Raw genomic sequence first — 26,891 nt, 5'->3', positions numbered from 1 at the left:
CCCCCCTCCCTCCCTTTTTTTCTCCTCATGCTCTTTTAAGCAGCTTAGGGTATTAATAAACCCCTTCAATCACTCTCTTTTGGACAGAGGTCAGACTGGCAGAGTGAGGGGTATTCCCATTTCTCATCAGATCTGCCACTACTGGTATAAAAGTGCTCTTACTGTAAAAAATGTATAAAATACAGGAGTAGCTAAAACTCAATTTCTCAACAACCAGCAAAATGTATAAGAAAAGGGAAAACCAACTAGTGAATCACCATGGGAATTCAGTCCAGACGGGCAACGGTTCTAACAGGATTTAAATGCAATTTTCACTCACCCCTGGGCAGTGTGAGACTGATACTAAAATCGCTCCCTTCTCAGCGCTGTATTTTCACAGCTTTGCCTTACCTGTGGGGAAAAGTAATTTCCCCATTCTCATTGGACGACGGCCAAGCAGTTGTTTTTTCTGACAGACTTCCACTGGACCTTGCAATCTCACTGCTGCATACAGTATGTGCACATAGTAATGGCTGGGCACACATTTGGATGCTGGCGGCAGTCTAGAGATTTCCTAAGCTCCGTTTTTGTCCTTTGCAGGCACCTGTACTGCTGCAAAGATATTGTGCTGCGCCGGAGCGCCTCTGGCAGCCTAGGCTTCAGCATCGTGGGGGGGCAGGAGGAGGTCAACTGCAATCAGTCCTTCTTCATCCGCTCCATCGTGGAGGGCACGCCAGCCTACAACGATGGCAGGATACGGTACGGACTTCTAAACCTAGGACACACACTGGCCAAAGAACCTATATAACTGGCTAATGCATGTCTGCTGAATCTTCTATTTTTCTGTGACAAATGATATGCAGTATTGGCCTAATCATTACAGTAGTCTTGTATTTACACATTGCAAGTGTTGCTCTATGGGTCTGCTGTACTAGACTGAGTCCATCTCTGCATTAACCCCTCCTCTCTCTTGCTCGCTCACTCTGTGTGTGTAGGTGTGGGGACATTCTGCTGGAGGTGAATGGAAAGACTACGTGGGGGATGACCCACACAGCCCTGGTGCGTCTACTGAAGGAGCTGCGGGGCAGAATCACCCTGACCATCGTGTCCTGGCCAGGCAGCTTGCTGTAGCCCTGCTGCAGTCGCTGAGCCATGGGGAGGGGCCAACACTGACCAAGGAATGTGGGTGGAGCTTTAGACTGGCTTACAACGCTGAGCCCTACCTTATGGGATGGGCTTACACTAGTGATGTAGCTATAGAAGGCAGACCTTAGAACCCTGACTCCCGATGGACAGCTGAGACTTTGGGGAGTTCAGAGGGGGCCAATCAACCATGTGACAGGAGTTTGCCCAAACCACCCGAGACACTGAGCTGCGAGGATGTGGATCTACCCCTGGGGGCCCTACCCCTGGTGGGTGGTTGGATGGGGAAACAAGTTGCCAATTCCATTAGTTCTATGTTAGAGTATGCATTTAATTGGACTCGCATTTCTTTACTGTAACTGTTGGATGTCAAAAAAAATATATACTGATTCAAGTACTGATTCTCTTTCTTTTCACGTTTGTTTGATGGCCTTTGAATTTATTCTTCGTTATGTTTGTACTGACAGTGGCTTTAATCTTCATCTGTTGAGACTGAGGACACATTGCCAAGTAGTCGTCTGTGTTGAGATGTTTTCAGAAGCTGTTGCTAAATTATCAAACCACTGGCAAAAAAAGTATAGTAAAAAATAAAGTAAAAATGTGTTCATAATCTGTTAAAAGTAATATTAAGGTAAAATTGTGGAGGCCTTACTGATTTTCCTACTTTTGAGAAGAAAAAAAACAAACTGACTTGGTTTCTGTGTGTGTTTCCGTGGATGAGTCTGGTCTAGGACCATCGAACACAGTTCTGTCTCACGCTTCGGCCTACGTAGTATATCTGATGGTACCTTTGGTAAAATAATCAATAAAGTCATTTGAAAAGGACACTTGTCAGAGCTTTGGCAAGGGTTGGGGTTCACGTGAAATGACCTGGGATAAGATATTTAACACAGCGCACTCAAATTTGAACAATCAACTGAGGTCCAGTCAGCTCCTTTATCCAAACATATCTCTTAAATTCAATAAAACAAAACACGTCTCTCAGATGAGTCAAAATATACAAGTTGTATACAACGTATACATAAAACAATGCTTTGGGTTTTTCACCTTCAAAGTGAACTGAAATATATTAGAGGAGCAGTCCAGTGTCTGATATGTTAAACAGAATGCCTGAGGGTCACAGCGGGTCCCCCTATTGGCTGGTGAGAGGGACAGAGAATCACTCTGTGGGCTCTGATTGGTTCTCCTGGTCAGCAGAGAGTTCCTGGCTGGGCTCCTTGTCCTCTCTGCTCCTCTTGACCTTCTTGTGTTTGTGTCTTCGATGACTGTCCCCCTCCTCACTCTCATGTCTCCTCCTGCTGCTACTGTTAACACACAGACAGACAATCACTGGTTACTTACACTGTCTACCTGAACATGCCGGTGTCTACTGTGTGTTAAGAGTGTGGATGTGTGTTGTACCTGCTTGAGGACTTGTGTCTCCCCTCCTCTTTGTCTCTGTGTCTCTTCTCTCGGTGTCTCTCTTCTTTCTCTCTGCTGGATCTCTCGTGGTGGTGGCGGTCATATCCTCTCTCCCCATAGTCCCTGTGCCGGTGCCGATCCTCCTCACTGCAATAACAACTCACTGGTCAATAACCCCAAACACTGCTTCCTCGCTTAAACATTGAGCCTTCTTATTGGACAATGGACACCACAGTGGCAAAACAATTGTGATAAGCCAGGTAACATGATTCTATTGGCCCATTTTCTCTGCTCTCTGCCCAGGCGATACCAGCACCTTTAACCAAATCTCTGTTTGGCTTTAGTTTAATAGCATGGTGTGGTAGAGCCTTTGAGGAACACAAAGCCCACCCCTGTCCTCCTGTGACCTTTAGATGAAAGCAACAGCAGCATCCCCCTATCCTCTGGACTCAAATACAGCTCCATTATTTACTGGAGGACTCCTGGTCCCACAGGGCCGTGCTCTTTCACACCATCCTTCACTAACTCACACCTTCCCTCCCCTCTCACGACCTCAGCAGTGTCTTTGTCACACACACACACACACAGTGGCGGGGTGTTTTTTATGCTGCAGAGCTGCAGGTACGACACAGTGACAGCAGCTGAAACAGGCATTCACCTCCAGTCTTCTAAAGCAGGGGTTAAAAAAAAACCCATCTATGTCAAGGACTAGGGCTGGGTGATATACCGTATTTTATTATACAGTACCAGTTAAAAGTTAGGACACCTGCTCATTCCAGGATTTTTCTTTATTTTTATACGTTCTACATTGTAGAATAATAGTGAAAACATCTAAACTATGAAACACATATGGAATCATGTAGTAACCAAAAAAGGTGTTAAACAAATCAAAATGTTATATGAGATTCTTCAAAGTAGCCCCTCTTTGCCTTGACAACTGTGCACACGTTTAGCATTCTCTCAACCAGCTTCATGAGGTAGTCACCTGGAATGCATTTCAATTAACAGGTGTGCCTTGCTAAAAGTTATGTGGAATTTCTTTCCTTCTTATTGCGTTACAACAAGTGTAGACCTTATCGTGAAATGCTTACTTTCAAGCCCTTAACCAACTGTGCAGTTCAAGAAGAGTTAAGGAAATATTTACCAAATAAACTAAAGTATAAAAATTATGAAAACACAATAACATAACAGTAACGAGGCTATATACAGGGGGTACCGGTACCAAGTCAGAGTGCGGGGGGACAGGTTACTTGAGGTAATATGTGCATGTAGGTAGGGGTGAAGTGACTATGCATAGATAATAAAACAGTGAGTAGCAGCAGTGTACAAAACAAATGGGGGGCGTGTCAATGTAAATAGTTCGGTGGCCATTTGAATAATTGTTCAGCAGTCTTATGGCTTGGGGGTAGAAGTTAAGGAGCCTTTTGGTCCTAGACTTGGAGCTCCGGCACCGCTTGCCGTGCGGTAGCAGAGGAAAACACTCTGACTTGGGTGCCTGGAGTCTCTGACAACTCTATGGGCTTTCCTCTGACACCGCCTATTATATTAGGTCTTGGATGGCAGGAAGCTTGACCCCAGTGATGTACTGGACAGTACGCACTACCCTCTGTAGTGCCTTAAGGTCAGATGCCGAGCAGTTGCCATACCAGGCGGTGATGCAACCGGTCAGGATGGTCTCGAATGTGCAGCTGTCTCCTGAGGAGGAAAAGGTTTTGTCATGACCTCTTCACGATGGTCTTGGTGTGTTTGGACCATGATAGTTTGTTGGTGATGTGGACACCAAGGAACTTGAAACTCTCGACCCACTCCAGCCCGTCGATGTTAATGGGGGCCTGTTCGGCCCGCCATTTCCTGTAGTCCATGATCCTGCTCCTTTGTCTTGCTCATGTTGAGGCAGAGGTTGTTGTCCTGGCACCACACTGCCAGCTCTCTGACCTCCTCCCTATAGGCCGTCTCATCGTTGCCGGTGATCAGGCCTACCACTGTTGTGTCGTCAGCAAACTTAACAATGGTGTTGGAGTCGTGTTGGGCCACACAGTCGTGAGTGAACAGTGAGTACAGGAGGGGACTAAGTACACACCCCTGAGCCAATCAGCTGTGTTGTGACAAGGTAGGGGTGGTATACAGAAGATAGCCCTATTTGGTAACAGACAAAGTCCATATTAAATGGCAAGAACAGCTCAAATAAGCAAAGATAAACGATAGCCATTACTTTAAGACAAAGGTCAGTCAATCCGGAAAATTAAGAACTTTCAAAGTTTCTTTAAGTGCAGTCGCAAAAACCATGAAGCGCTATGATGAAACTGGCTCTCATGAAGACCGCAACAGGAAAGAATAACCCACAGTTACCTATGCTGCAGAGGATACACTCATTAGAGTTACCAGCCTCAGAAATTGCAGCCCAAATAAATGTTTCATCAAGTTCAAGTAACAGACACATCAACTGTTCAGATGAGACTGTGTGAATCAGGCCTTCATGGTTGAATTGCTGCAAAGAAACCACTACTAAAGGACACCAATAAGAATAAGAAACTTGCCTGGGCCAAGAAACACGAGCAATGTGCATTAGACTGGTGGAAATCTGTCCTTTGATCTGATGAGTCCAAATTTGAGATTTTTGGTTCCAACCGCCGTGTCTAAGTGGGACACAGAGTAGGTGAACAGATGATCTCCATCATGTGTGGTTCCCACCATGAAGTATGGAGGAGGAGGTGTGATGGTGCCACTGTCAGAGATTTATTTAGAATTCAAGGCACACTTAACCAGCATGGCTACCACAGCATTCTGCAGCAATACACCATCCTATCTGGTTTGCGCTGGTGGGACATAATTTGTTTTTCAACAGGACAATGACCCAACCCACCTCCAGACTGTGTAAGGGCTATTTGACCAAGAAGGAGAGTGATGGAGTGCTGCATCAGATGACCTGGCCTCCACAATCACCCGATCTCAACCCATTTGAGAAGGTTTGGGATGAGTTTGGGATGAGTTGCGCAGAGTGAAGAAACAGCAGCCAACAAGTGCTCAGCATGGGAACTCCTTCAAGACTGTTGGAAAAGCATTCCAGGTGAAGCTGGTTGAGAGAATGCCAAGAGTGTGCAAAGCTGTCATCAAGGCAAATGGTGGCTACTTTGTTTAACACTTTTTTGGTTACTAAATGATTCCATATCCGTTATTTCATAGTTTTGATGTCTTCACTATTGTTCTACAATGTAGAAAATAGTAAAAATAAAGAAAAACCTTTGAATGAGAAGGTGTGTCCAAACTTTTGACTGGTACTGTAAATCAATAGACGCACAGACCGGTTTGAGTCTTTACTTTACCTTCTATAATGGTATATCCATGTTTGTTAAATGTGATATGAACTCCGGTGCGTATAATGTCTGTATCTTCTATTTTGTCTTTCTTAGAACGGTGTTGCTACAATAATTTGTGTTAGCTGCTAATGCTAATCGCTAGTTAGCTGGCTAGCTAGGTTGGTACATGTACTAAGAGTGGAGAGCAAACATAGCTAACTAATACTGCCTGGTACCAGTGTTGGTATTTGTATTTATTATGGATCCCCATTAGCTGCTGCCTTGCTTTTCCTGGGGTTCAGCAAAATTAAGGTAGTTTATACAATTTTAAAAACATTACAATACATTCCCTCAGGCCCCTACTCCACCACATTTCTACAGTACAAAACCCATGTGTATGTAAGCATGTGTCTGTGCCTATCTTTGTTGCTTCACAGTCCCAGCTGTTCCATAAGGTAAATTTTAAACGTATTTGTTATTTTTCTAAATCTAATTTTACTGCTTGCATCAGTTACTTGATGTGGAATAGAGTTCCATGTAGTCATGGCTCTATGTAGTACTGTGCGCGTCCCATAGTCTGTTCTGGACTGTGGCATGTATTGTGGGGTATGCATGGGTGTCCGAGCTGTGTGCAGGTAGTTCAAACAGACAGCTCGGTGCATTCAACATGTCAATACCTCTCATAAATAAAAGTAGTGATGAAGTCAATCTCTCCTCCACTTTCAGCCAGGAGAGATTGACATGCATATTATTAATATTAGCTCTCCGTGTATATCCAAGGGCCAGCCGTACTGCCCTGTTCTGAGACAATTGCAATTTTCCTAAGTCCATTTTTGTGGCACCTGACCACACGACTGAACAGTAGTCCAGGTGCAACAAAACTAGGGCCTGTAGGACTTGCCTTGTTGATAGTGCTGTTAAGAAGGTAGAGCATTGCTTTATTATGGACAGACTTCTCCCAATCTTAGCCACTGTTGTATCAATATGTTTTGACCATGACAGTTTACAATCCAGGGTTACTCCAAGCAGTTTAGTCACCTCAACTTGCTAAATTTCCACATTTCTTATTACAAGATTTAGTTTAGGATTAGAGTTTAGTGAATGATTTGTCCCAAATACAATGCTTTAAGTTTTAGAAATATTTATGACTAACTTATTCCTTGTCACCCACTCTGAAACTAGGCCTAGATAAGATACAGTTGCACAAACATGCTTATCAGAGAGGAATAGGCAAAGGATGACTATGTTAGCTAGCTAGCTACATGTAGTAAGAAAACGTGTAATGTAACATTAATTACGGGTCACCTGGAAACACTGACCAACACTACCCTGTCAATAATTCCTCCCTGGTTTATTTATTCATTGTCATGTCAAATAACAATTTATTCAAGGTGTTGCCCACTATAGAATTACAGTAATCATTATATTACCAAGATTCCAACAGTTCACCAATTAACTAGGCCTATATTTTTTGCCCATATCATGCTGCCTGGCACAGTGTGGAAATTATAATAAAAGTGCAGGAAATGCATAAATTGATGAAAATGTGTTTTGTTTGGAGTTGAATAGAACAGTATAAATTGAGAAAGCCCCCTTGAAATCACTTACAAATTTGTGTTGCCACCCTAGGGTCATGAACTACTCAAACATATTTAGAACGTATATTATTCAAAAACATAAAATACCGTCAAAAATATTGTGATATGATATTTTGTCCATATCGCCCAGCCCTATCAAGGACCCCAAAATATGATTTAGCCCCTGGCCGAGGAACCCCTTAAAATAAAACCCGAAACAGCAATTAAGTTCCTGAAAGCTACATGAGTCTCGTGAGCCGCGCAATGACTACCACTGGTTTACAGAGTGGAAGAGGCAAGTGCAACGGCTATTTGCATATTGGTGAAAAGTAGGGGTGGATAGGAAAGACAGTAAGACTGATCATTATTTTACCCAAAACATGTTTTGTCGGAGTAATAAAACCTACACTAATTTAAATATTGTTTTTTGGGGGGGAAAAAACCAACAAAATCTCACAATTTCTGCGGATCCCCTTACATGCAGACCAGACTGCTCGAGCGCGTGCGTCCTCGTGTGCATGTGGAAATATCAGGACGTGCAGGTTGAAATATCAAAACAAATTCTTAAACTATATTACTTTTGGGACAGGTTGAAAAGCATTAAACATTTAAGGCAATTTAGCTAGCTAGCTTGCTGTTGCTAGCTAATTTGTCCTGGGATATAAACATTGGGTTGTTATTTTACCTGAAATGCACAAGGTCCTCTACTCCGACAATTAATCCACAGATAAAAGGGAAAACCATTTGTTTCTAGTAATCTCTCCTCCTTCAGGCTTCTTCTTTGGACTTTATAGGGCGGTTGGCAACCAACTTTAAGGAGCATTACACCACCAACTGGACTGGAGTGTGGACCTCAGTTCATCTTTCAATCACCCACGTGGGTCTATGCTCCTAAAAACCAATGAGGAGATGGGAGAGACGGGACTTGCAGCGCATTAAGCGCCACAAATAGAACCAAGCTCTATTTTAGCGCCTGACTCACGCACGCAGTTTGGTCAGCATGTTACGCCCCCTTCAGAACCCAGTTTGAAAATCCCTGTCCTAAAGGGCTGAAATCTCACAGAGCACAAGTGGTTGTTTCTATAATAATGACTACAGAGAAGAGAATACACGTGTATTGGATTTCAAAATAGATTAGAGCAAGGATCTTTCAGTCCATAGGACTACGTAGTAGGAACGTGTGAAGACGGGGTTGCAGTGGATAACTGCCGTTTTACGGGCTCCTAACAAATTCTACTATTTTGTGTCCCCCCCCCGCTGGTCTTAACTATTTTAGTACATAATATTCCCGCCATCATTTCCTATGACCAAAAACAGCTTCTGGACATCAGAACAGATATCTACTTCAATGAGTCGGCAGCTGTGGATGTAATGCTCATTCCGGCCCTAAGCCCCGGGACTCGAAAGAGGAAGAGTATAAACCCCCTCTATCCTCAGTTCAACTGGCGAACGTACAATCACTAGATAACAAAATGGACGATATCCGTTTGAGATGATCCTATCAATGGGACCTGAAGAACTGTAATATCCTGTGTTTCTCAGCGTAATGGCTGAACAAGGACAATATGCGCCTTCTTCCACTGTTTTCTAATCACTAAGACTGCACTAAACGAGCTGTATAGGGCCATAAGCAAACAAGAAAATACACATCCAGAGGCAGCGCTGCTAGTGGCCAGGGATTTCAATGCAGGGTTTCTGAAATTCATCTTACCTAAGTTACCAGCACGTCACCTGTGCAACCAGAGTAAAAAACAACAACTCTAAAATCGCCATTACTCCGCACAAAGAAACACATTTACAAAGCGCTCCCTCACCCTCACTAGTGGTTAGAGCGTTGAACTAGTAACCGAAAGGTTGCAAGATCGAATCCCCGAGCTTACAAGGTAAAAATCTGTCATTCTGCCCCTGAACAACCCACTCTTCCTTTTCATTGAAAATAAGAATTTGTTCTTAACTGACTTGCCTAGTTAAATAAAGGTAAAATAGCCTTCCACAAGCTTCCCACAAAAAGTTGGGAGAATTTTGGCCCATTCCTCCTGAGTCAGGTTCTCAGGCCTCCTAGCTCGCACATAATTTTTCAGTTCTGCACACAAATATTCTATGGGATTGAGGTCAGGGGTTTGTGATGGCCCTGAAGTTTATGTAAACTTCCGACTTCAACTGTATGTGGACACCTGCTCATCGAACATCTCATTCCAAAATCATGTGCATTAATATGGAGTTGGTCCCCCTTTGCTGCTATAACAGCATCCACTATTCTGGGAAGGCTTCCCACTAGATGTTGGAACATTGGTTCAGGGACTTGCTTCCATTAAGACACAAGAGCATTAGTGAGGTCGAGCACTGATGTTCGTAGTCAGCGTTCCAATTCATCCCAAAGGTGTTTGATGGGGTTGAGGTCAGGGCTCTGTGCAGGCCAGTCAAGTTCTTCCACACTGACCGAGAAAACATTTCTGTGCGGACCTTGTTTTGTGCATGGGGCATTGTCCTGCTGAAACAAGTAAGGGCCTTCTCAAAACTGTTGCCACTAAGTTGGAAGCACAGAATCGTCTAGAATGTCATTGTATATTGTAGCATTAAGATTTCCCTTCACTGGAACTAAGGGGCCTAGCACAAACCATGAAAAACAGCGCCAGACAATTAAATACTCCTCCACCGAACTTTACAGTTGGCACTATGCATTGGGGCAGGTAGTGTTCTCCTGGCATCTGTCAAACCCAGATTTGTCCGTCGGACTCACAGATGGTGAAGAATGATTATTCACACCAGAGAATGCGTTTTCACTGCTCCAGAGTCCAATGGCGGCGAGCTTTACACCACTCCAGCCAACTCCTGGCATTGCGCACGGTGATCTTAAGCTTGCTGCTTGGCCATGGAAACCCATTTCATGAAGCTCCCAACGAACATTTCTTGTGCTGACGTTGGTTCCAGAGGCAGTTTGGAATTCGGTAGTGAGTGTTGCAACCGAGGACAGATGAATTTTACACCCTCTACGCCCTTCACCACTTGGCGGCCCCGTTTTGTGAGCTTGTGTGGCCTACCACTTCTAGGCTGAGCCGTTGTTGATTCTAGATGTTCCACTTCACAAAATCAAACACAGTTGACCGGGGCAGCTTTAGCTGGGCAAATTGATGAACTGAGACTTGTTGGAGAGGTGGCATACTATGGAGATTGCATGGCTGTGTGCTCAATTTTTTTTTTACACCTGTCAGCAACGAGAGTGGCTTAAATAGCCGAATCTAGTAATTAGAAGGGGTGTCCACATACTTTTGTATAAGCATCCGCTTCATCGGACCACCTCCGTATTGAGCGTGTCACTGGTACTTCCTGTGTTTGAGTTTTTGCTTGTAAGCAGGAATTAAGAGGATAGAGTAATGGTCTGATTTGCCAAAGGGAGGGAAACACCTTGTATGATTTTCTGTGTGTGGCGTAAAAGTGATCAAGAATTTTGTGGCCTCTAGTTGCAGAGGTGACATGCTGGTAAAAATGTTCAAACAGATTTCAGTTTCCCTGCATTAAAATCACCGGCCACAAGAAATGCTGCCTCTGGATGTGCATTTTCTTGTTTGCTTATGGACCTATACAGCTCTGACTGTGGTCTTAGTGCCAGCATCAATTTGTGGTGGCAAATAGACTGCTACAGAAAATATAGATGAAATCTCTTGATAAATACACTGAACAAAAATAAACGCAACATGCAACAATTTCCAAGATTGTACAGTTCATATAAGGAAATCAGTCAATTCAAATGAATTCATTAGGCCCTAATCTATGGATTTCACATGACTGGGAATACAGACACGCATCTGTTGGTCACAAACAGCTTTTTTTTTTTTTTTTTAAAGGTAGGGGTGTGGATCAGAAAATCCTTCAGTATCTGGTGAGACCAGCATTTGTGCAGTGCGACATCTCCTTCGCATAGAGTTGGCTGTTGATTGTGGCCTGTGGAACGTTGTCCCACTTCTCTTCAATGGCTGTGCGAAGTTCCGTAATACTGGAACACACCTTTGATCCAGAGCATCCCAAACATGTAACGTGTATTTTGTTTAAAGCTCTGACGAAGGCAAAGAGAACAAGAAACACTTTTCAATTAGATACTGGCCGTATCCGAATACCAATGTAAGACAGCACTGCAGTGGATAGTATCTATCTTACTAAAGTAGTAAGTATTGGGGATACCATCTTTGTCCTGGATTCATGGACAGGAGTCTCAAAATGTCCATGTCCAAAAGATTTAGATGCACTATTGTAAAGTGGTTGTTCCACTGGATATCATAAGGTGAATGCACCAATTTGTAAGTCGCTCTGGATAAGAGCGTCTGCTAAATGACTTAAATGTAAATGTAAATGCAGGAAGACCGATTGAATTTACAAAATGCTCCGTTATTAAAATAAATACATGTTTTGTTCCATGAAGTAATCCAACAATATGTACACCGCCATCTTGTTAATTTCAAGTCTTCTCTCATTGATCGAGACAGTCGTCTGTCATTATAACATGTGGCACTTTGGGGTGGACCACCTGTCTCAATCAATTTGAAAAGATGGCGGTGTACACAGTTGGATTACCTCATGGACCAAAATAGAGATTTATTTGAAATATTTTCTATATTCAAACGGACCCACTGCAACTGAATACAGACATTTTACGAGAAGCGAGGACGAAGATAGTATCCCCAATACCAGGATAGTTGAAGCATTTCTATCAACGTTTTGTATAGCCACACCTGTAACTACCAGTATAATGGCCCAACATTTTTGGGTTAAATCACATCATCTTACATTCCAATCTATAGCTAGTAGTGAGGGTGATTGAAGCCAAACCAGAGGTGCGTTGAACAAGGGAAAAAGTTTGCTAACTCTAGCTGACATATTAAAAAACAACTTGCCAGAGAGAGCGAGATAGAGAGCGAGAAAGAATTGGAGAGGGCACTAGAACAGTCTGCAGCACCCTGCATCACTCAACTAGAATCTGAAGTTAAATGTCTACTGTTTGCTGATGAGCTGGTGCTTCTGTCCCCAACCCAGGGGGGCTGTGAACAAGACAAAAGATTGATATGCCTTTGAACGTGGTATGGTAGTAGGTGCCAGATGCACTGGTTTGAATGTGTCAAGAACTGCAACGCGACTGGGTTAATGCTGAACAGTTTCCCGTGTGTATCAAGAATGGTCCATCACTCAAAGGACATCCAGCCAACTTGACACAACTACGGGTAGTATTGGAGTCAACTTGGGCCAGCATCCGTGTGGAACGCTTTCGACACCCTGTAGAGTCCATGACCCGACGAATTAAGGCTGTTCTGAGGGCAAAAGGGGGGGATGCAACTCTATATCAGGAAGGTGTTCCTAATGTTTTGTATACTCAGTGTATGTTAATTGCATGCAAATAAAGATAGCTTCTCTACCGCACCCACAATGGAGGCACAAACATAGCCTTGGATTCGCAGGTGGAGGACTTCTATGACAGGGAGAAAGCGAGAGAGAGAGAATTGGAGAGGGCACTAGAACAGTCTGTAGCACCCTGCATCACTCAACTAGAATCTGAAGTTAAATGTCTACTGTTTGCTGATGAGCTGGTGCTTCTGTCCCCAACCCAGGGGGGCTGTGAACGATCTGAGAGGCAAGAAGGGCGTTCTACCAGAGAGAGAGCGAGCTAAGGTTAAAGGACTCATTAAATATTTGGGCACTGGCAGTTCTTTTATTACCAGTGGGAGTGCAGACCTGAAGGCCTGTTTACAGTCTTCCACAGTTGTTAGCATTAACACACTTATACCCACTTCACACAGAGTCACTATAACTGTGAATGAATAAGCGAGTGCTTCCTAGTGCAGGTTTAATACAGGAACAAATGCATGAGTGAGAATGAGCTGTGTCACTGTAAGCCTGGGGAACAAGAATGCATTTCCAAATTCAGTCTCCATTAACACTGAACAGATACAAGCCACCTGTGTAGATGTGTCAGAAAGAGAAAGCGTGTAACTTTTACATATGGATTACTATTATAAACACTCAGAACACTAACACAATCCCTGTATATGTGTGTGTGTGTGTGTGTGTGTGTTATCCTGCCAGCTGGAGAGAGGACAAACCCAGCCCCTCCATAATAAGCTACAGGGATGAGATCACATTCAGAGGACAAGTGTTCACCAAATGGCCAACCAGCTGCCCAGGGTTGTCTGCACCGGGCAGAAGAGACAGAGAAAATGTGCTAGTGAGTGTAAAATGTGTGAGTGGTCGGTGTCTTTAGGAGGTGAGCCTGACCGTTCTGTGTTGCATTAGCTAGTGTTAACCTAGGTGCTAACTCCCAAACATGCCTGGCTGGTGGTCGTGCCAGAAGCTGGCGCCCAGAGGGCTCTGCCTCAGAGCCTATCAGTGGTGCTAAGTAGAGCCCTTAAAGAGCAGCCTGCAGACAGAACATAGACCACTGACACCACTATGCAACCAGGGTGGCCATAGGCCAGAAGGGATGAGCCTCTGCTGCCAACACAGACAGAATACATCACTCACTACTCCAAATAGATACCTTCGGCACACCTCCATGTACCCAACATGCATCATGCCATGTGATCAGAATGTGGCGCGGGCACACACACACACATTGAAGGCATGACCACCCTGGGAGACAGGGAAACAGGAGCTACCCATGGGGACCAGAACAGAACCACAGTGGCTTTAAGAGCAGTTCTCTGTTCCAGTGGGCCTGTTACACACATGGCTGGCCCTCCCTGACTTCCTCCTCTCCTCCTGCGGTTACGTTACAGCCTCACAGCCCCTCTTCCCTCATATGACACGAAACACAGCTCTCCTCCATATGATCCTCTACACGACCCACTGCAGCAGAGAGTTGCGACAGAAAGACACTAGATGAAGAACATCACGAGTCACAGTGTGTTTAGGAGGGAGACTGAATGTGAATGTGTAGGGATTCTGTCAAGTAGGCACAGTGAGGGGGAGGGTTGGTAAGCTGCACGATATTGTGGGCATGAGAAGGAGTGAGTGAGCAAGAGGCAGGACGTGTGTATCATACTTGGCATTTGTCTGAGTTCATATAAATTAATGAGACATTTGGCTACTGGTCAACCCCACTGTGTGCTGTGGAAATGTAGGGCAGGTGAGTAGAGCACTGAAAATGTGAAAGTGTGTGGATGGTAGACTCAGACTGTAGGGCAGTAGAGTAGAGCACTGAAAATAGGCACTAGGTGAAAATAGGAACTAGGATCGCAGGGGAGCTCGTCATTCTGTATACTTCTGGCCTCTCTTTGGACACTGTGTTAACTAACCTCCAGACGAGCTTCAATGCCATATAACTCTCCTTCCGTGGCCTCCAACTGCTCTTAAACGCTAGTAAAACTAAATGCATGCTATTCAACCGATCACTGCCCGCACCGGCTCGCCCGTCCAGCATCACTACTCTGGACGGCTCTGACTTAGAATACGTGGACAACTACAAATACCTAGGTGTCTGGCTAGACTGTAAACTCTCCATCCAGACTCACATTAAGCATCTCCAATCCAAAATGAAATCTAGAATCGCCTTCCTATATCGCAACAAAGCCTCCTTCACTCATGCTGCCAAACATACCCTCGTAAAACTGACCATCCTACCGATCCTCGACTTCGGTGATGTCATCTATAAAATAGCCTCAAACACTCTACTCAACAAACCGGATGCAGTCTATCACAGTGCCATCCGTTTTGTCACCAAAGCCCCATACACTACCCACCATTACGACCTGTACGCTCTCATTGGTTGGCCCTCGCTTCATACTCGTCGCCAAACCCACTGGCTACAGGTTATCTATAAGTCTCTGCTAGGTAAAGCACCGCCTTATCTCAGCTCACTGGTCACCATAGCAGCACCCACTCGTAGCATGCGCTCCAGCAGGTATATCTCACTGGTCACCCCCAAAACCAATTCTTCCTTTGGCCGCATATCCTTCCAGTTCTCTGCTGTCAATGACTGGAACGAACTACAAAAATCTCTGAAGCTGGAAACACTTATCTTCCTCACTAGCTTTAAGCACCAGCTGTCAGAGTAGCTCATAGAATACTGCACCTGTACATAGCCTATCTATAATTTAGCCTAAACAACTACCTCTTCCCCTACTGTATTTATTTATTTTGCTCCCCGTTATTTCTATTTTGCACATTCTTCCACTGCAAATCTACCATTCCAGTGTTTTACTTGCTATATTGTATTTACTTCGCCACCATGGCCTTTGTTTGCCTTTAACTCCCTTATCTCACCTCATTTGCTCACATTATTGTATATAGACTTATTTTTCTACTGTATGTTTTGTTTATTCCATGTGTAACTCTGTGTTATTGTATGTGTCAAATTGCTATGCTTTATATTGGCCAGGTCGCAGTTGTAAATGAGAACTTGTTCTCAACTAGCCTACCTGGTTAAATAAAGGTGAGGGGGAAAAAAAGGAAAAAAAAGAGCTACAGTACTGAGGGGACAGACAGGGCTCATCTAGGAGAGAACAGCAGAGACCCTGGATAGACCTACCAGACTGGAAAGCACTGGGACATAACTTTATCTACGCCCTAGTTCAAACAGAGCTTTATCGCCGCACCAAACTAAAAAAATGTCACTTTCTCCATGGAAGAACGGATATAGAGTGCCGTCAAACAATAGATTGCCATATTTGACTTGGAGGGTAGTTGGGCAGCCTCTGCCGCTCTTTCGGCACGGTGCGGGTGAAGCACGTCTTTGTTTCCCGCAGAGTGCCAGAGAAGTTCTTCCACTGTCGGGAGAAATGGTAACGCATGTTAATATACACCGAGTGTACAAAACTTAAGGAGCACCTTCCTAATATTGAGTTTCACCCACTTTCGTCCTCAGAACAGCCTCAATTCGTCGAGCCATGGTCTCTACAAGTTGTCGAAAGCGTTCCACAAGGATGTTGGTCCACGCTGACTCCAATGCTTCCCATAGTTGTGTCAAGTTGGCTGGATGTCCTTTGGGTGGTGGACCATTCTTGGATACACCAGGGAAACTGTTGAGCATGAAAAACCCAGCAGCGTTGCAGTCCTTGAGACACTCAAACCAGTGTGCCTGGCACCTACTACCATATCCTGTTCAAAGGCACTTCAATCGAGTGTCTTGCCCAATCACCTTCAGAATGGCACACACACAATCTCTATTGTCTCAAGGCATAAAAATCCTTCTTTAACCGGCCTCCTCCCCTTCATCTACAATGATTGAAGTGGATTTAACAAGTGACATCAATAAGGGATCATAGCTTTCACCTGGTCAGTCTATGTTATGGAAATAGCGGGTGTTCCTAGTGATTTGTACACTCGGTATATGCTAATTGCATGTAAATAAAGGTTGCTCCTCTACCACACCCACAACGGAAGCACAATCATGGCCTCTGATTCTCAGGTGGAGGACTTCTGTGACAGGTCACTGTTATGCCTGAAGTCAACCCAAAACCAACAAGTACGTCTGCTGCAGTGTTGAGAGCAGTTGTGTGAAACCAATCGGTACGTCAAGCAAAGCTCTTAACCGTGCCAGCCATAAATGTTGCGTCTGAACTGTGTGTGTGTGTGCGCGCGCGCCTTGCCCTCTGCAGCTCCTTCACTGACTGAATGTGTTGTGATCTCTCCCCATTCCTCTTGTTGGCCACTCTGCACCAGACAGCCTGTGTGTCTTATAATAGTTCTTTCTCAGCTCTATTCCATCCCCTGTTGCAACAGCTGTAGAGCAGACAACCAGAGGTTTCACCCACTACCCAGCTCCAACCCGACTGGCAGAGCAAGTACACGTCCCCACCCCTGCCTCCACTTTCCTAACACTAGCACCTGGCAACCATTAAACCCCTCTATTCTGAAGGACTGCAGTGTTGCTCTCCTGTCTATTCTGTCCTGTTTCCTTCTCTCTCTCCCCCCCCCACCACCCCCTTTCTCTCCGCCTGCTGCACATGTGTGTGAGGGGAGGCTCACAGGCTGGGCTGGGCTGGCACCTACAGTACATATGCACCCAGCAGCAACATCCAGTACCACAGCTGGCAGCACTGGATCAGCTCAGGCCTGTCTGCACTCTGCACTGCCCAACAGTGGAGTCAATGGAGTGTGTGGTGGGAGGATGAGAGAGAGGGGGGGGGGGGGGGGCTCACAGGGAGGACAGATGGAGAGAGAGTGAAGACTTCCAGTCATTGCGCCAACACTGCTTAGCAATTGCGCTAGCGCTAGTTAGCGACTTCCTTCAAACCATAAGCAGAGACATAATGGTAATCCCAAATTCATCTGACTATAGAAGTAGATAAAAGGGCCTCATTGCCAAAATACCGAAGTATCCCTTTAAGTGTTTACTAAGGAGAAAACAATATGAGACAGAGGACAAAAAGAGTAAAGGATATCTAACTCTTTAACATACACTACATGACCAAGAGTATTCCCATAAAATCATGGGAATTCATTTCCTGCTATAACAGCATCCACTCTTCTGGGAAGCCTTTCCACTAGATGTTGGAACATTGCTGCGGGGACTTGCTTCCATTTAGCCACAAGAGCTTTAGTGAGGTCAGGCACTGATGTTGGGCGATTAGGCCTGGATCACAGTCGACGTTCAAATTCATCCCAAAGGTGTTTGATGGAGTGGAGGTCAGGGCTCTGTGCAGGCCAGTCAAGTTCTTCCACACCAATCTCAACAAACCATTTCTGTATGGACCTTGCGTTGTGCACAGGGGCATTGTAATTTTAAAACAGGAAAGGGCCCTCCCCAAACTGTTGCCACAAAGTTGGAAGCGCAGAATCGTCTAGAATGTCATTGTATGCTGTAGCATTAAGATTTCCCTTCACTGGAAATAAGGGGCCTTGCCCGAACCATGAAAAACAGCCCCAGACCATTATTCCTCCTCCACCAAACTTTACAGTTCGCACTATGCATTCAGGCAGGTAGCATTCTCCTTGCATCCGCCAAACCCATATTCGTCAGTCGGACTGCCAGATGGTGAAGCGCGATACATCACTCCAGAGGACGCGTTTCCACTGCGGTGAGCTTTACACAACTCCAGCCGACACTTCGCATTGCGCATGGTGATCTTAGGCTTGTGCGCGGCTGCTTTGCCATGGAAACCCATTTCATGAAGTTTCGTACGAACAGTTCTTGTGCTGATGTTGCTTCCAGAGGCCGTTTGGAACTCGGTAGTGAGTGTTGCAACCGAGGACAGACTTTTTTTTTTTTTTTTTTTAACACAGTACGTGCTTCAGCACTCAGTGGTCCCGTTCTGTGAGCTTGTGTGGCCTACCATTTCGCGGCTCAGCCGTTGTTGCCCCTAGATGTTTCCACTTCACAACAACACCACTTACAGTTGATCGGGGCAGCTATAGCAGGGCATAAATATGATGAACTGACTTGTTGGAAAGGTGGCATCCTATGACAGTGCCACATTAAAAGTCACTGAGCTCTTCAGTAAGGACATTCTACTGCCAATGTTTGTCTATTGAGATTGCATGGCAGTGTGCTCGATTTTATACACCTGTCAGCAATGGGTGTGGCTGAAATAACCCAACCCACTCATTTGAAGGGGTGTCTACATACTTTGTACATATAGTGTATTGTATAATAACAACAGTTCATGTTGCATTCTTATTATGTTTGGCCATACTAAGGTAAAATCTCCATCTACTGCTCAGGTTATCACCTGTTGACGACCTGGGAGGAAGGGTTGTGCTCTCTCTCCCTCTCTCTTTCTTTCTCGTGTCCGCGTTCTCTGGTTCTGTCTCTTTCCTTGTGGCGCTCTCGCTCGTTGTCCCGCTGCGCGTAGTACTCCCAGGCCTTGGCACTGTCGAATACCCCGGCCCAGGAGGCTGCTGCGCTACCCGGGGGAGGAGGAGGGTACACACCTGAGGGGAAAAAGCAGGTCAGTCACCTGATTGGAGGAGACACAATTATATTTTTACACCTAGTGTTCAGCTTCCCCCCCAAAACTGAAAAAAATGACATACTGACTTATCTATGACGATAGCCATTATGAACCATTGTATTCAACTTTCTGCAAAGAAAATTCTAAATGACAGCTCAATAAATGAACAATGTAACTTCAGAGTGCAGTGCTTCATCAAAACAAAAATCTCTCAAAACAGGATTTTTAGAAAGCCACAAACATGCTAATCTAATTTATCTAATCTAATTTAAAACACACCAGTTGAAGGGTCAATTTTCTTCAGAAAGAAATATCCTAATTTTCCATGTTCCAAAAATGTCAGCGGAAGCAGGAAATGGTGTGAATGACTGATTGTGGGCTATTCCACTGGAAGAACCAACTAATGTCCCATTATATCCCTAAACTCCAGAGGCATCACTGGCACACGTATGGACCTTCACATCCCTTCCATTAGTGTCATTGAGGGTGTGAAAATGCTGTATTTCAAATAGGTATCTTTGTTTATGCCATTTTCTGCACAGTACTGTTGACTTTAAGGTCAAGATAAAATTCCATAATTTGGTGTTTTGTTGATGGTTGTGGAAAACACTGTCTCAGGCAGTGCTCCAGAATCTCCCATAAGTGTTCAATTGGGTTGAGATCTGGTGACTGACCTGGCCATGGCATTTGACTTACATCGTTTATCAACATCCTCCTATGTGGAGATAGCCATGTTAGCCAAAACAATGGCCAGCCCAGCCTTTATTTACATGACCCGAAGCATGATGGGATGCTAACTGCTCAATCAACTCAGGAACCACACCTGTGTGGAAGCACCTGCTTTCAATACACGTTGTATCCCTCATTTAATCAAGTGTTTCCATCATTTCGGAAGTTACCAGTACAAACTGCAAGATGTGAATGTGACATCCTCTATAATCTCCACTCTGTACTCTAGGAGAGGCCTACCTGGAGGGAAGGGGGGGTACGGTGGAGCTGAGCGACCATCATAGCCTCCAGAGCGTCCACTGGTAGGGAGAACATAGAGAATGTCATGCGAGGTCACATCATCATTCACACACAAAACAACTACACAAACCAGAAGCGTATAACACTCAGTCCACTCTAGGAGAAACACATTTGTACTCCTGTGCATCTGATTAGGTTTCATCCACATCTCTTGATCATACAGCAGTGTATCTATTTTGAACCTGGAAGGACATAACAGCAGAATAATTGCTACAGTATAGTGTCCCATGGAGACAGTAAGAACAGGACTGGGGCCCTTGATGGCTGGAGTTGTGTCCGACGGTCTAGTAGTAGGCCACGTAGTCCTAATGTTCAGCTCAACGCTCTAACCTCTGGTTGACACCACATGTGGCCGAGTAGTGGCTCTCACATTCTACTACACATATGGAAAACTTCAGGCAAACACACGTCACGGATAAAATGAGAACAAATAACGTCTAACAATTGGACTGAGAGCAGCCAGTCAGCCCGTGGCAGCCAGAACACTCAGCGCAGGAAGTCATTCATTTTAATGGCCGATAAAAGAAAGAAGGCAAATAAACGTATGGAGTTCAAAAAAGAAACAATGAAAAAAGAAAGGAAGGTAAGGGAACGGGTCTGGTAACTTAACGATCAAAGAGCTCTTCCAAATTCAGAACTCCATTTCCCGCCTGTTTGATGTGACTGGCTCGTTGTCAAAGCGCAGCACTCGCCCGCCAACCAGGGGGGAGGAAGAGGGAGGCGGGGGGGATGTATTACTGATATTGGCAGGATCCACTGCCCATCCGCACCGCCACAGCCTGGCGACACGCTCGCTTAGTTACAATTTCCACACGGGCCCGAAGGTGAAGAGGGTGAGGCCCGTCTAAGAGGACTGCTTCTCACCAGGTGTGTGTCCAAACATACTGATCTATAAATACTCCCACCTGCTCCCTCTTAGGCCTGGCAGGCTTCTCTCTGTGGAATGACTAGAAAATTAGGAACAGTGGTAGAAGGCGGATGGATGGGTCTATTTGTGAATGGATACATGCAGGATGACTTGGCTGTGGCACTTACAGATGGGGATCATTACTCTTGGCAGTGTTTAATGGTTAATCAGTGTACAGGACTTCCCCACACCACTTTGTCTGTAATCACCATTAAAAAAAGGTCAAAATTAAACTCAATCTATGCAGGAAATGTAGTGCCTTTAGAGGCAGACTGTCATAGGGGAGTCCGTGCAGTACAGAAACAGAGTTGGGAGGCACATTCCTCCGTGGCTGATTGGTCAGGAGGAGGAGGAAATGGGTCAGAGGACCAATTGGGGTTCCATGGCAGTTGGCTCTCAGAGAAGAGAGAGAAGTAGGGTGAGTATGTGGGATCAACATAGAGAGGAGTGGTCTTATACTCTCCCTGGGCTGGGCCTAAGGAGGCCCCTGGGCCTCAAAGTGACTGGCAGAGGAATCAGAGCTCAGGACCATGCCAGTACTACCTGCAGTTCCTAAAATCCCCCTAGGGAAAAATTCAACACAATATTCAAAGTCAGGAGTGTGTATACGTGTGTGTGTGTGTGTGTGTGTGTGTGTGTGTGTGTGTGTGTGTGTGTGTGCATCAGTATGAGAGAGAGACGTTTGAAGGTAAATGAGGAAATTATTAATAAATGTGAGTGGAGATGGCTGGAAGAGAGAGACAAGGATTTGGCAGAGGACAGATGTGAGAGGAACCATCCTTTAAGTGAAAAACTCACCAGAAGCAGGCTGGCGGAGCAAGCAGAGGGAGTTGGGTTGAACAGATGGGACAGCGAGAGCAGTGACTGTATGCTAGCAGTATAGTCCATATCTCCAATCTTCTTTGCTGATAGCGATGTTGCGTTTCCATAAGTTGGTCTAATTTAGCATGTATAGTAGGCTTAACCTTTAGCTACCTATTCCAATTCAAATGAGCTCAAAAAAAAGTGAATGACAAAATGTTTGTTTTGTGTGACAGCTCTAGCGATAAAACGCAAAAATAGAGAAGACACTTTCTAATTGAGCGAGGCGTCAAAGCAGACAACCCACCCACCCTGCTTCGGTTGGGTTATTATAATTAAAAACAATGCATTCTAAAATAAATCACACGCTCTGCTTTGGTGAGTTTAGACCATTAGACTGGAGACTGGTGAGTGGTGATTGAATTCAGACAGACAGATAAAGGAAATTAGGGGAACATTTTAGTTAGAAGAGAAAGTCAGAAAAACAGGCAGACAGGAAGCAGGATAGACAGACAAAGAAAAAGGGAGGCAAGAAGAAATTGAAAACTAAATCCACGTGGGTAGATAAACTAAATAAATAAATCAACAGAATAAAAAAGGCAACGATGCAATTAGGCCATGTAAGAATATCCAGACACAGCCTGAGCCTGCAGCAGAACATGGCCCTGTGGTGATCTAAGTGGTATAAATTCAAGCTGAGTTGTGGGAGTATGCAGAAAGGCTGTGACTTGAGGCTGTTTTGTTAAGGAGAGAGTGGGAGCAAGGGAATGAGGGAGGGAAGCATTGGATAGTAACTGATAAACAGGAGACTCAAGTCACAAACAGGAGACTACTCTCATGGTTTAACTGCCTTATTTGGCCACTCCAACTACAAGGTCAGGGATGGAGCACAGTGAAGCAAATCCGAAAAAGAGTCAAATACGCATTCAAATGTTCTCTCGGGTCTGTAGACAGGCATAGGGATTTGATTTGACAAAATCGTGTAGAGCTTAAAAATAGCTTGTTCTCGGTTGCAACACTCACTACATCTTCCACTACCGAGTTCCAGTGAAGGGAAATCTTAATGTTACAGCATACAATGACATTCTAGACGATTCTGTGCTTCCAACTTTGTGGCAACAGTTTAGGGAAGGCTCTCTCCGGTTTCAGCATGACAATGCCCCTGTGCACAAAGCGAGGTGCATACAGAAATGGTTTGTCGAGATCGGTGTGAAAGAACTTGACTGGCCTGCACAGAACCCTGATCTCAAGCCCATCAAACACCTTTGGGATGAATTGTAACGCTGACTGCGAGCCAGGCCTAATCGCCTAACATCAGTGTCTGACCTCACTAAAGCGCTTGGGGCTGAATGGAAGGAAGTCCCCCCAGCAATGTACCAACATCTAGTGAAAAGTCCTCCAAAAATAGTGGAGGCTGTTATAGCAGCAAATTGGGGACCAACTCCATATTAATGCCCATGATTTTGGAAAGAGGTGTTCGACAAGAAGGTGTTCACATAAAAGCTTACCTTGACTTGGAAGAGTTCCAGTGTTGGATAGCCATAGCCAGCTAGGCAACATAGCATCCCTCTTTATTTGAGCCAGGTGTTTGAGTAGGCTAAACTAGCTAGCTGCATTCACTAACTAAGTAAGTGAAAAAAATATAGGTTGGAGGACGTCCTCCTGAAGTTGTCAATTACTGTATAAGTCTATGGAAGGGGGTGAGAACCACAAGCCTCCTAGGTTTTGTATTGAAGTCAATGTAACCAGAGGAGGACGGAAACTAGCTGTCCTCTGGCTACACCATGGTGCAACCCTACAAAGTTCTGTTGAGGCTACTGTAGACCTTCTTTGCAAAACAGTTTGTTTAAATCAATTATTTTGTGACGCGAATATAGTTTGATCTAAAAAATAACAACTTTAATAAACTCAGCAAAAAAAGAAACGTCCTCATTGTCAACTGCGTTTATATTCAGAAAACTTTACATGTGTAAATATTTGTATGAACATAACAAGATTCAACAACTGACAAACTGAACAATTCCACAGACATGTGAATTTTTTATTTTTATTTTTTATTTTACCGTTATTTTACCAGGTAAGTTGACTGAGAACACGTTCTCATTTGCAGCAACGACCTGGGGAATAGTTACAGGGGAGAGGGGGATGAATGAGCCAATTGTAAACTGGGGATTATTAGGTGACCATGATGGTTTGAGGGCCAGATTGGGAATTTAGCCAGGACACCGGGGTTAACACCCCTACTCTTATGATAAGTGCCATGGGATCTTTAATGACCTCAGAGAGTCAGGACACCCGTTTAACGTCCCATCCGAAAGACGGCACCCTACACAGGGCAGTGTCCCCAATCACTGCCCTGGGGCATTGGGATATTTTTTTTTAGACCAGAGGAAAGAGTGCCTCCTACTGGCCCTCCAACACCACTTCCAGCAGCATCTGGTCTCCCATCCAGGGACTGACCAGGACCAACCCTGCTTAGCTTCAGAAGCAAGCCAGCAGTGGTATGCAGGGTAGTATGCTGCTGGCAAATAACAGAAATGGAATGTGTAAATGAACAAGGGGGGGGGGGGGGGGGGGGTTCAAAATCAAAAGTAACAGTCAGTATCTAGTGTGGCCACAGCCTGCATTAAGTACTGCAATGCATCTCCTCCACATGGACTGCACCAGATTTGCCAAGGCACCTGCAAGTTCCTGGACATTTCTGGGGGGGAATGGCCCTAGCCCTCACCCTCCGATCCAACAGGTCCCAGACGTGCTCAATGGGATTGAGATCCAGGCTCTTCGCTGGCCATGGCAGAACATTGACATTCCTGTCTTGCAGGAAATCACGCACAGAACGAGCAGTATGGCTGGTGGAATGTCATGCTGGAGGGTCATGTCAGGATGAGCCTGCAGGACGGGTACCACATGAGGGAGGAGGATGTGTTCCCTGTAACGCACAGCATTGAGATTGCCTGCAATGACAACAAGCTCAGTCCGATGTTGCTGTGACACAACGCCCCAGAACATGACGGACCCTCCACCTCCAAATCAATCCCGCTCCAGAGTACAGGCCTCGGTGTAACGCTCATTCCTTCGATGATAAATGCGAATCAGTGAAGAGTACTTTTTGCTAGTCCTGTCTGGTCCAGCGACGTTGGGATTGTACCCATAGGCGACGTTGTTACCAGTGATGTCTGGTGAGAACCTACCTTACAACAGGCCTACAAGCCCTCAGTCCAGCCTCTCTCAGCCTATTGTGGACAGTCTGAGCACAGATGGAGAGATTGTGCGTTCCTGGTGTAACTCGGGCAGTTGTTGTTGCCATCCTGTACCTGTCCCACAGGTGTGATGTTCGGATGTACTGATCCTGTGCAGGTGTTGTTACACGTGGTCTGCCACTGCGAGAACGATCAGCTGTCCGTACTGTCTCCCTGTAGTGCAGTCTTAGGCGTCTCACAGTGCAAACATTGCAATTTATTGCCCTGGCCACATCTGCAGTCCTCATGCCTCCTTGCAGCATGCCTAAGGCATGTTCATGCAGATGAGCAGGAACCCTGGGCATCTTTCTTTTGGTGTTTTTCAGAGTCAGTAGAAAGGCCTCTTTCGTGTCCTATGTTTTCATAACTGTGACCTTAAGACACTAACAGCTTAGGCAATTAACGACCCTTCCACAGGTGCATGTTCATTAATTGTTTCTGGTTCATTGAACAAGCATGGGAAACAGTGTTTAAATCCTTTACAATGAAGATCTGTGAAGCCATTTGGATTTTTACGAATTATCTTTGAAAGACAGGGTCCTGAAAAAGGTCTGTTTCTTTTTTTGCTGAGTTTATTTCACTATTTTTATTAAACCTGCTGAGAAACCTCCACTGCTCTAAATTCTTCATTTCAACTGAGCGTTTATCCCTGTCAATCAAGCAATGGTAGCTGTCATCAATGTACCGTCAATACACATCTACAATAATCTCTCTAAATACATTCATCTCCTTCCCTTGAAGGGATTACTGAGATTCTGGCATTTAAGCCTTTGTTCTAATTAAATAAACGTGTGGATACCATGGAATACATAAAAATAGTATCCACGTGTTTATCGGACCCTGGGTAATTAGAACATGCCAGGATCTAGCAGTATCCCTTTGACTTGTATATTTCTATATTATCCTTTTCATTATCTCTTGCCTGTGTGTTCTCCTGGCTCCAGTCTGTCTGGTTGGGCAGTAGCTGTGTTCTTGCCCTTCTCTCGCTCTGTCTCTGTTTATGTCATTGTCTCCACCCTTTCTCCTTCTGTCTCTCCTGATCCTACTCCCCATGTAGTGCAGCCTGTACAAACAATCAGAGCGCTATCATTCTGTAGACAGACAGACACACAGGACAGAACAGACTCACCTGTCTAAGGTAGGAATCAGAGAAGGTGGTGGTGCGCCAGGAGGGTAGCCTGCAGGAAAGACGACACCGTATGTCAGTCATCAAGTTGTGATTACTGGGCATAAACAGATAGCTGAAAATGTTTCTTCCAGACCCCGGATAGGCAATCGTTGCTCACCGCATTGGACCAGAATCATGACAGTATTGTTGAATATTGCATTCATTTCATTTCTCATAGGCATTAAATTCAAATTTCCCTCTTCTCACGATGCTAACTTAAAAGTACTATTGCTAACTAGTTTTGTTTTCACCAAATATTCAGTCCGTGTCATGGTTAAGCCATCATTCAGCATGGACACTAGTCCTACAATCCACTATCAACAACACAAACATCTGCCATGCACAACATCCAGTGTAGACCAGAACCAACATCTGTGACACACAATATCCTGTTTCCATCACTGTAGAAATGCTTACCAGGTGGAGGAACATTGATGGGGATCCCTGGAAGGCACATCAACACGCACAGACACAG

At 44.9% G+C, this 26,891-nt stretch overlaps 2 protein-coding genes across 5 annotated transcripts in view; one reads left to right on the top strand and one right to left on the bottom strand.

Annotated features, from left to right (window-relative positions):
* The window catches only part of lnx1 (ligand of numb-protein X 1), a 58,586-nt gene extending 56,639 nt beyond the window's left edge, over window positions 1-1,947 (top strand). For both annotated transcript variants that reach the window (XM_055923004.1, XM_055923005.1), the window contains exons 9-10: window positions 580-738; window positions 975-1,947. In XM_055923004.1, the coding sequence (XP_055778979.1) occupies window positions 580-738; window positions 975-1,110 (295 nt within the window). In that variant the 3' untranslated portion in view covers window positions 1,111-1,947. The remainder of the gene's footprint in view (window positions 1-579; window positions 739-974) is intronic.
* A 73-nt stretch (window positions 1,948-2,020) lies between these two features.
* fip1l1a (FIP1 like 1a (S. cerevisiae)) overlaps window positions 2,021-26,891 on the bottom strand; it is a 47,805-nt gene continuing 22,934 nt past the window's right edge. For 2 of the 3 annotated variants that reach the window (XM_055923006.1, XM_055923007.1), the window contains exons 11-16: window positions 26,834-26,860; window positions 26,378-26,426; window positions 20,242-20,300; window positions 19,051-19,252; window positions 2,524-2,670; window positions 2,021-2,426 (exon numbers count right to left, since the gene is read on the bottom strand). In XM_055923006.1, coding sequence (XP_055778981.1) covers window positions 2,282-2,426; window positions 2,524-2,670; window positions 19,051-19,252; window positions 20,242-20,300; window positions 26,378-26,426; window positions 26,834-26,860 — 629 coding nt within the window. In that variant the 3' untranslated portion in view covers window positions 2,021-2,281. The remainder of the gene's footprint in view (window positions 2,427-2,523; window positions 2,671-19,050; window positions 19,253-20,241; window positions 20,301-26,377; window positions 26,427-26,833; window positions 26,861-26,891) is intronic. The other variant, XM_055923008.1, reaches the window with a different exon arrangement.

Source organism: Salvelinus fontinalis, chromosome 5 (genome assembly GCF_029448725.1).
Source record: "Salvelinus fontinalis isolate EN_2023a chromosome 5, ASM2944872v1, whole genome shotgun sequence".
NCBI classification, from domain to species: Eukaryota; Metazoa; Chordata; class Actinopteri; order Salmoniformes; family Salmonidae; genus Salvelinus; species Salvelinus fontinalis.
The sequence above is the reverse complement of the archived record's forward strand: the minus strand, read 5'-3'. Positions and strand labels throughout refer to the sequence as shown.